General features: G+C 45.2%; 1 protein-coding gene across 2 annotated transcripts in view; it reads right to left on the bottom strand.

Moving 5' to 3' along the window:
• The window catches only part of SLC45A1 (solute carrier family 45 member 1), a 79,702-nt gene extending 70,700 nt beyond the window's left edge, over window positions 1–9,002 (bottom strand). For both annotated transcript variants that reach the window (XM_041773078.1, XM_041773081.1), the window contains exon 1: window positions 8,658–9,002. Coding sequence is in view for 1 of the 2 variants with exons in the window: in XM_041773081.1 (XP_041629015.1) it covers window positions 8,658–8,766 (109 nt within the window). In the remaining variant the exon portion in view is untranslated. The remainder of the gene's footprint in view (window positions 1–8,657) is intronic.
• Window positions 9,003–10,934: the final 1,932 nt, after the last annotated feature.

Genomic DNA, 10,934 nt, shown 5'->3' with positions numbered 1-10,934 from the left:
AAATTCCTTCCATTTAGATTATTCAGTATACCAAGGTGCCATATTTGGAGGGAGCATGTGTTAAATCCTATCACAACAGTGCCACATCTATCACATAAAGAATATCTGTATATCTATAGGTTTAGTTTTGGGCTCTGTTCCTTTAGTCTGTTGGTCTATTTTTGTCCCAATACCACATGTCTCAATTCGTAAGTTTATAATAAGTCCTAATATTTAGAAGGGCAAGGCCCACAACCTCTCACCTTGCCCTCTTTCTTCAAAATAGTCTTAAATCTTTGTCTTGTTTGCTTTTGCATCTAAACTCCAACATAAGCTTGTCAATTTCCTCAAAATTCCTTTTGGGGCTTTGACTGGTATTGCATTGAATTGATATATTTATATGGATTTTACTTACATCTTTATGAGATATTGAGTATCTCTATCCATGAATATGGTATATAGCTCTCCTCCTTTTTAATGTGTTTCTTTTTTTTTTTTTTAAGATTTTATTTATTTATTCATGAGAGACACACAGAGAGGTAGAGACACAGGGAGAAGGAGAAGCAGGCTCCATGCAGGGGTCCCGATGCGGGACTCAATCCCAGGACTCCAAGATCACACCCTGAGCCTGAGCCAAAGGCAGACACTCAACTACTGAGTCACTCAGGCATCCCTAATGTGTTTCAATACATACATTTTAAACAATTTTGTAAATTGTGTAATTTATGTTGTAAATTTTATAATTGTAGTTCTACAATTTTCTTTATAGAAATCACAAACATTTTGTTATACTTATTCCTTGGTTATAAAATTTTTCTTGCTCTTATAAATTGTAGTTTAAAATTGTACTGTTGCCAGTATATAAGAATACACTTGAGTTTTAAATATCAGCCTAAAATTCAGCAGCCAAGATAAACTCTTAGTTTAAAAAAAATGTATTAGTTCAAATATTTTCATGAATTTTTATGCAGATGATCACATTATTTGTGACTTATGACAGTTTTGTTTTCTCCTTTCTACCTTACACCTTTTATTAACTTTTCTGTTTTTAATGCACAGGTTAGAATCTAAATCCTTTGTGTGGTTGGATGGAAGCACACACAATGGGCATTGCTGTCTCATGCCTGACATTAAAGGAAGGTTTCTCATTTAATCTCTAAGTGTGATATTTGCTGTAGGTTTTTGGGCAATGTCCTCCAATGAGTTACAGAAGATCCCTTCTATTTCTAATGAGTTATGGATCTTTCTTTACTCTGGTTTTAAAAACAGTATTTATTAATTAATATTTATAGGAATAAGATATGCTCACAGAAAGAGAAATCAAATAGGAGGAAAGTAGGAATGCACCTTCTTAGCCCCAGGCTTTCTTTTCAGACAAAACCACTGTTGATCATATTATGAACATGTATGGTTTCACTCATACATGGAATATGAGAAATAGTGAAAGGGATTATAAGGGAAAGGAGGGGAAGCAGAGTGAGAAAAATTAGGGAGACAAACCATGAGAGACTTCTAACTCTGGGAAACAAACAAACAAAGGGTAATGGAAGGGGAGATAGGCCGGGGGATGGGGTAACTGGGTGATGGGCACTGAGAAGGGCACTTGATGGGATGAGCACTGGGTGTTATACTCTATGTTGGCAAATTGAATTTAAGTAAAAAAAAATATAAAAAAATAATCCAAGGGTTATTTGGATACTAACATTTTGATCAGAAAACATATTTATATTCATGAATAAAAAATGAAATAGTAGGCAAAAACTTCCTTAACATTACTGATGCTTTTTTTTAAAAAAAGATTTTATTTATTTATTTGACAGAGAGAAAGCGTATGATCATGGGGGAGGAGTAAGGGGAGAGGGAGAAGCAGGCTCCCCACTGAGCAGGGAGCCTGATGTGAGGTTCAATCCTAGTACTCTGGGATCATGACCTGAGCCAAAGATGGACACTTAACTGAGCCACCCAGGTGTCCCTATTGATTAATTCTTACTGAAAAATTGCTTTCCATCATGAGACTTTTATAACTATCTTAAGTTCACATTAATTTTCTATACGGACACTAAACATGCTTGTCACATGTCACCATCTATTGTAAACTAAATTAGAATTATTTTATTTAATTTTCACATAAAATTATAGTCCTTTTTCCAAAATATTACAAAATTAAAATAACAAAAAAGCCCACCATTAACATTCTGTCTTTCCTTCTAAAGATTTTCAATATGCATATTAGCACATATTTGTATACCCCTGTTCTTACACACAGATATCCCACTGTACTCCTGTTCTGTAATTGGATTTTTTTCAAACAAAGCATTTTAGACATTACTTTATGTCAACACATATGGACCTACTTCATTCTTTTTAATGGTGCACCATATTCCACTGTACTCCATACACTCCATTCCACTGTACTCCATATTCCACTGTACTCCAATATGTACACCATATTCCACTGCCCATGGTTGTTTAATCAATTTCCTACTCATGTACCTTTAGGCTATTTCCTTGTTTGTTTATTAGTCTGTTTGCTGACTGTTACACATAATGCCTTAATGAACAAACCTCTGTGCATCTGTGCAGGTACATCAACAGGATCAGCAGGAAAAGTTCCTAGTTGTGAATCTCATTGTCTAGCCCCCAAGCTCCTTTCCCTGAATCACCCTGCTCTTCACTAAAGGAGATTCAGGAAGACTGTACTTGCCTCAGTCAAGACCCTCCCCAACACATGGATCTTTACATCTCCTCTCCCTGACAAGAAGTCAGGCCAGGGACCCAGAGGGCAGACAGCTTGCCTCCTGGTGCTGTTCCTGTGGACTCCTCCATTCCTCTTGGCCTGTCTCAGCCACTGCAGACTTTGGACCTTGTTGTTTATCTAGACTCACAGTGTCTCCTGCTCCTTCCTCGTCCTTGTCCTGCCTACTTGGGTGCCTGGTACCTGTGGGCTCCTCCCCATTTTCAAGGACACCCTGGGTCTTAGACTTGGCTCCATGGTCTCTGCTTACTCTTCTTGACGCTGACTCCTGCTCCGCGTGTCCCGCCTCCGTGACGTTCATTTTGTCCTTCTTGTAAAAAGTGACTTCCCAGCCCCACCCCTTGGCTGATCTTGGTCCTGTGCCTTTGAAGGGGATCAGAATATGCCACCCTAAACTATACTACTTTGGCAGAACGATTATTTTGGAGTGAAGGTAACAGAAAAAGCTACCACAGGAAGCAGGAAGGGCTCTCTGCTCTCCAGCTATCTGCCTGAACACAGGGCATAAATTCCCCTTGTGAAGATGTCCTAGGCTTCTCTTGTACCAGGACTGGGGGAGCAACCCTAACGGCAGAGGTGGAGATGGTACTAAGGCAACTCTGCATAAGCAAACCTTACTAAATAACTCTCTGCCATTGGTTCCCCCATACAGTTACCTCCCACAATTTACTGCTTCCTAGAAGAAGCCCCCTCATCTTTCTCTTGGCTCTTTCCCACAATATAATGCCTTTTGTTAAAATGGTACATAAGCCCCCAAGTCTAACCACTTCTTTGGGTTTTCACTTTTCTGTGAAACCCTTGTGTACATAAAATTAAAAACAAAATCTGTATGCTTTTTCTCCTATTAAGCTGTCCTTTGTCAGTTTAATTTGCACACTCCACTCATGAACCGAAGAAGGCTGAGGAAGCTTTTCTTCCCCTACAGGGTCCATGCTCCATTCTCAACCACAACCCTGTGCTAAACCAAGGGCACAGAGAGGGCTTACTTGATTGAGCACACCCTCACGTACTCTCTACCTTCTAGCCAGGTGATCTTTTAAAATGAATATTTTTATGGCATCTCAACTTAGAGAAAACCCAACCACCACTCCACCTGCCTCTCCCTCCCCATGGCAACTCCTGCAACTATGGGGGGCTACAAGCTGCCCCTTCCTCAGTTCTGGTCCTTTCTCAATTCATGGCTTTGGATGTGCTGCTCTGTCTGCTGGACACATTCTGCACCATCTCTGCAAGGCTCAGCTTCCTCCCTGTTAAAGGTAGATAGCACTTCCTCTGCCAGTTCTTCATGTTTCCCCCACCAGACTGCAACTGATTTTCCTTGGAGGAATTACCTGCCCCCCACCCCCAATATGGTGTCAAACAACATGCCCCACCTTCCCAAAGGTTGTGGCAAAATCCAGCCAATCAGACTCTCCCCTCTGGAATTTGACCCCTGACAGTCTGGCATTTGAATTTTCAACAACAACAAAACAGTTGGAGCAGATTTATTTCATAGGTGGTGCCCTGAAGGGAATGCCCCTTAGCAGTTGTTCTTTGGACAACCTGTCCCCTTTGCTGCCCGCCCCACTCTCCTCTCACTCCTGCCCATCCCCTTCCCTTCCCTTCTTTTTTTTTTTTTAATATTTTATTTATTTATTCATGAGAGACACAGAGAGAGAGAGAGAGAGAGAGAGAGGGGGGCAGAGACACAGGCAGAGGGAGAAGCAGGCTCCCTGCAGGGAGCCCGATGTGGGACTTGATCCTTGGTCCCCAGGATCACGCCCTGGGCCTAAGGCAGGCACCAAATTGCTGAGCCACCCAGGGATCTCCCCCTCCACCCCCCCCCCACCCCCCACCCCATCCCTTCTTTACACCCTCTCCTTCTCCTACCCTTCTAGGCGTTTTCCCTTCCTTCCCCCAGCCTCCCTCGCTCATCAATCTTGCTGGATGAATTTCTGTTCTTTGCACTCAGAGAACCTGCCGACACTCTCCACCACCTCCCTCCTCTCCTCTGGATCGCCCCAGCTCCTCCTCATTTATCCAGCACCTTCTATAAATATTTGATGAAGGAATTAACAAAGGCTAATAATGAACATGTGGCACTTTTCAAGGGGGGAAAGGCTTACTGAAAGAATGGGAGTGAGACCTTTCAAGAAAAGCACAAACAGCATAACTATTAATTGCATCATAAACTTTTGGCTTCGTTTATGCTGCCTCCTTGGGCATAGACACGTGGCTTCTAGGAACTGTCTGGGAGGGCTGAATGAAGCTCTGTACCCTAAATTCCTCTGCACTGAAACACCACATCGAACCACCCTCACCTCCGTGGGTGATAATCTGTGGTGAAAATATGGGATTATTTGTCTTCTGATGAAAGGGAATTTTTACTTGATGAGGAAGTGGAACTCAACTTTCTAACAATTTTCTAAATGCTGGAGACCATCTGTTTCACCTCTTGACCTCATGTGTTGTTAAACTGAGTCTTTTCTCTTTCCAACAATGATGTTTTGCTGCACTCCAGTGATCAGCAGGGAGATGTGGAGGGTGAGCCCTGACTTGCACTTGCCAGGCAGGAGGGATATAGGCACATCCCAGGAAACCTAAGGTGTCCATCCTCAGACTCCGGGAGGGCCACTGAGTCCCAGGGCCCAGCATGCAGTAGGAGCTCCATAAATATGTACCTGGTGACTGGATCTAGTTTCTGGTGTTTTTGTTAGAAGGCTAAGGTTGCAACAAAGCAAATTCTTCTTGTTTCAGACATAAACCAGAATGACGGGATTCAGAGTTGGAAGATTATCTCCTCCAAGTGTCCATCTGAAGATGAATTCCCTCTAGATCCTTTTAGCTATTTACAGCTCTGGATTTGGGCCATTTTTCCTTATGTTAAGCCAATGACCATATTGCAAGTGAAGACAAAGTGAGTCTACACTCTAACATGTGGTCACTCCTCAAATATTTGGAAGCATTCTTTTCTTTTCTCTGGGACCACCCCCCAAATCCTTCACCTAAAAAAATCTTAACCCCAACTGACTCATTGTTTCAACTACCACTCCAGCTCCTTTACTGAAGACCCCTCGGTCTTCAAAACTGGGATCTCCAGGGCTGAGTCCTGGCCATTCTTCCCAGATCATTTTAAAGGTTCTTCTGTCTCACGCATGCCCATGACTTTAAACAACTTCAGTCAGCTAATGTTTTCCAGATTCATACCTGTGGCCCTGACACCTGGTCCCCACGCCAGACCCACATCTTCAGTCAGCTCTTTGGCCCCTCCCTTGGATGTCCCACCACCTTACACTCCACGTGCTCCCACCCGGACCCTCTCTCAGTGAGCAGCACCCCCTTTGCCAGCTGCTCAATGCAAACCTGGGACATCTGCTGCTTTCTTCCTTTTCCCTCCTCTCTTCAATTCCATTTAATCACCAAGGCTTACTGCTTGTATCTCCACAGCTTCTTAAATCCCTCCCACTCTCTACCTCCCCTGCCATCACTCTAGTGAAAGAATTTCTCATTTGAGTGGTTATAGGAACCTCCTCTCACTCTGGGCAAAAAAACTTGAAAAACTCTTTGATGACTTCCCATGGGACCTAGAATAAGATAAAAATATGAGCCACCATCCCTGACTCTTCACCTTCATTCTCTAAGTCTACTCTGTGATCACAACTGCCTATGCTCCTATTTTGACTCCCTGGGAAAACCAAAAACTTTCTACCACAGGGCCTTTGCATAAGCTATCTGGGTTCCCTCTTCTCAGCAATGTTGTTTCCTGCTTCCTGAGCTCTCTGGTGCTTTCTCATAACACCTAGAATAATTTGTCATCTAACACGAAATTTGTTTTGAATATTTACTCATATATTTTTGTTGTATGCCTGTCCCCACAATTAGATTCTAAATTCCATGTAGGCAGGAATCTGGTCAGTTATCTTTCTCCCATGTCATTCCCAATACCTAGGAAAGCTCTTGGCACACATTAGGTGCTTGATAAATATTTGCAGAGTAAACATGCTGATGATTCAAGCATACATTTCCTGCCTGTCTTTCCCCTGCTGGCCCATGGGCCTAAGCAGTTCTAACTACTCAAAACCCACCTCATTATGTCTCTCCTCAATCTGTTTCTCCCTGTGTAAGCTAGGTTTCAGTGAACAGTCCCATGGTCCCGGGGGACACCATCACCACCATATCCAGAGTCAAGCCAAGCCTTGTTGCCTCCCTAATAACTTGTATTTTTGTACCAAATTTTCTGCCCTTACCACTCTGAAGGTTTTGTTCAACCTTCAGACCTCATACCCAGTTGCCTTTGTAGCTTCTGAGGTTGGGACGCCCTCCTTCCGCACCCTGCCAGCCAAGCACCATTCCTAACTTCCCCATAAAAACATCACTCCATTCTTTGTTCCTGGTTGGGGAGACATCTCTCTGCCCCACTCACCTTCTCACCAAGAGAGTCAGTTCCCCTGACTAGTGTGTTTGGGAGACCGGACTGAGCCCCTTTCCATGCCAGCCATGCCCTGCTCCTTGGTGCCTACAGCTTCCTAACTTAGGGAAGAATTGTCAGGTCCACTTGGCTAGGAAACCAGCAAGGCCAGGTCATGTTCTGGGATATTCTCTTTGTTCAGGGACAAAAATGATGCTTTAGTCTCCACCTGCTTACTCCTTGTCCCAAGTGCACCATGCCGGTGCCTAACCCCTGGAACAGTGAACATTAAATGGAGGATAAAAGGTATGGCACTTAGAAAAGCGTCTGGCACAGAAGTTCTTAGAAATATTAGAAAAAAAATATTAGAAAAGATAAACTTGATGGGGAAGGGCCTTATTACCAGCCCCAGTAAACCTCAACAGACCCACCAAGCCCTGGCTCCAGGGACTCACACATCAAGCCAGGGGAGGTGTTCATCCAAAGTAAAGCTGTGCACTCGTGTGGGAGGGAAAGAACAGCACTTCATGAGCCAGCCCCAGACCACACCACAGTCCCTCAAACCAGAGTGGTGCTGCCGAGAACCGGGTGCCCAGTCTCTGCGGGGGCTGCTTTCATTTCCTGCCGCCTGCAACCCACTTATTCTGCACTGAGGGCCAATGCGGGCTGGGGCAGTGACTCAAAGCCTTGTCATCTTCTGATGAGCTTCCTCTTTCTCCCCCTCCTCTTTCCCCTTCTTCTCCTTCCTCTTCTTCCCCTGCCTCCCCCTCCTTCTCTTCCTCTACCTTCTCCTCCTTGTCCTCTTTCTCCCCCACCTCCCAACAAGATCCCAGACCTGCAGGGTCTACCTCTGAATGATTCCTAAATTGTCACCTCCTCCCACTGCTCCTGCTCATTTACTTCTCTGGACGATTTATTCCTAATTCCCAGCTGTATGGCTCCCAACCATCCCTCCCCCACTCTGCAGCCAGAGGCCTCCTTGCTCTTGTCATCCCCAACTTGGAAACCCCTTGACAGCTCCCACTGCTCACAGAATAAAGTCCAGACATGTCCCTCATCAGCTTCTTTTTTCAGCTCCTGGTCTTCTTAGCCCCATCAAGCACCCCCGGGGGCACACACACGGGAGCCTTCTTTCCCTTCCCCCACAGGCTGCAACGTCTTGACTTATACTGTCCTATTTACTTTTCACCAGGACAGATTCTCAGTTTAAAATAGTAGGACTGACTGGCTAATTTAGACAGAAAGACAGTTTTGAAATGGTATTGCATAGGGCAGTAACCAGTAGGAAGGCTCAGAACCAGATAAAAGAGCCAGGATGCTGCACACATTGTGCAGGCTCATTTTCTGGGTCCCATGGTCACATGAGGTGTAACCAGAGCTGGGGAAGAGTATGCGGGACCTCTCTATGATCACTATAATTGTGGATCTGCACTCACGTCGACATTAAAAGTTTGAATGGAAGAAAGACAAACCAGGCAGGCATAGGGCAGGGATGCTGGCTACAGGGGACAGGCCCATGCCCTGCAAGCCTCTTACTATGCGGGAACGATGTTGTTGCCTGTAGGATCCCTGCAGATTCAATCTCTCCACAGCTCTGGCTTCCACATGTGCCGTTCGAGAGCATCCGATCAGGTCTCAGATCCATGCTCCAGCTTCAAGCGAGGAGAGAGTCTCGTCCCCTGACACTTCTGTCCAGGCAAGTGAAGTCTGTTCCCACTAGGGCTCCCAGTAAGGCTGCTGAAATTACTGATAGGAAGCCAAAGAACAGGGCACAGTCCTCCTCAGGGACAGACAGTCTACGGGTCCCCTAGCCTGGAGAGTTTGCCTATCTTTATCACAGCAGCACCACCTGGGTCACCATTCACTCAGCAAATATTAACAAGCACCTACCTGGGCCAGCCACGCAGGGGGTGCTGCAGATTGCAAAGCAAGCAGGAGTCCTGTGCTCAGAGGCCTGGCCTCTCGTCCCGCAGGTTTCCTCCCTAAAGGATATGGGAAGGAGGAATCCCTGGCTTCCCCTGGCTCCAGGCAGCGCTGTGCCTTTGTCTGCTGTGGGCCCCAGGTGTCCTGCCCTAATCATTTTCCATTTCCCTTTCCATGGTGCTGTGCATTCCTGAGATTATTCTCAGAGGTCCCTATCTTGTATTTGCCTGTGGGTAGTTAACCTTCGTTTTCTTTTTATTTTTATTTATTTATTTTTTTAAATTTTTATTTATTTATGATAGTCACAGAGAGAGAGAGAGAGAGGCAGAGACACAGGCAGAGGGAGAAGCAGGCTCCATGCACCGGAAGCCCGACGTGGGATTCGATCCCGGGTCTCCAGGACCGCGCCCTGGGCCAAAGGCAGGCGCCAAACCGCTGCGCCACCCAGGGATCCCCTTTTTCTTTTTAGCTACCTGTTCTTTAAACATCTCAGTTTCCCTCAGAACCATGTCCACCGTTATGTCCATTTCCCCCTCTTTGGAAAGAAAGTCGTTTGTAATGACACGGTTGGAAGTACTCTGAACTGACCTCCCCTTTTGAGATGCAATTCTTAGAATCACAAGACTTTTCAACCAGAGATTTGAGATCTTCCACTCTGATAATCAAAATATGCGCTAACTCTGTGTTATCTTTCTAGGATAGTGCGAACCCTAAAATCACATAGTTGGCTACTTCCAGATTTCTATTATGTTGATTTGGCTAACAGTCCCCCTATATGGCGGTCGTTCCTGGGAGTAGATCTTCTAAGGCATGAAATTGTTAATAAATCAAGAATTTGTCAGAAGCTTCACCATCTAGTTTACACATAGTAGCAAAAATGGCCTTCTTAAAACATGAAGTAGATCACACCATCCCCCTGTTGAATACCCTCAAAGCCTCTGCTCTTATCACCAAGTTCATCCCATACCACTCCTACTGTGTTCTTTCCACTCTTTGAGTAGCTCTAATTGTCCTCTGCCCCAGGACCTTTGCACCTGCTATGTCCTCTCTCCTTTGCTTAGCTAGCTTCTTCTCTTCCTTTAGGTCTCAGGGTGGATTTCACAACCTGCAGGAGGTTTCCTCTGATTACCCTCCCCCACTTAGGCCCCTCTCAGTTAGATCAACTTACAGTTTACAGTATTTCTTAGGCTGTTACCTTGTTTGGTTTCGGTTCTGGCTTTTGCTTGCTTACTGCCATTGGAAGGCCAGGGACTATGACATCTATCTCCTTTACCACTGTGTCCTCAGCACCTATCCCAGTGCCTGGCCAATAACCGATGCTCCGTAAACTTGGGTGAAGGGGAGGGGTGTAGGTGAAAGAATCTGATTTTTGTTAAGAGGCTTCCAGTGGATGTCTCACTTTTACACTGCTCTCTGCCCATTTGTGGAGCTCCCTCAGAGACGGGATGGAATTTCTCCTGGGTCCAGGTGGCCTACTGTATGCTGTGATGACACCAACTTCTGTCCTCTCATCTTTTTTTTTTGTCCTCTCATTTTTACCTTTCCTTTTCTAAATGCATCCAGCCTTACAATCCAGTAGGAAGGAGGAAGCAGGGACGTCATCTCACATCCCTCAGACTTGCAGCCAGGTGTCTCCGTTTTGGAGGGAGCACTGCCTACTTCATTCTCTGAGATCCTGCTTCCGGGCCACAAGTACACTTCTGCCCGTCCTAACTGTTCCCTCAGTGAATCACTGGGTACTTCCTGGCCTCCTATTCTTTTTCCATCACCCCACTCTCCTCCACAGCAACCCAGATCACTGAGTCTTGGGGGCTTTTCCTCCCTCCTCTGCAACATCCAGCTTACAGTGTGTTCAGTATGCAGCCAGTCCTTGGGCAAACACATTCTGTC

Source organism: Vulpes lagopus, chromosome 10 (assembly GCF_018345385.1).
Source record: "Vulpes lagopus strain Blue_001 chromosome 10, ASM1834538v1, whole genome shotgun sequence".
In the NCBI taxonomy this organism is placed as follows: Eukaryota; Metazoa; Chordata; class Mammalia; order Carnivora; family Canidae; genus Vulpes; species Vulpes lagopus.
Note: the sequence above shows the minus strand (reverse complement) of the source record. Positions and strands in the feature narration are given on the sequence as shown.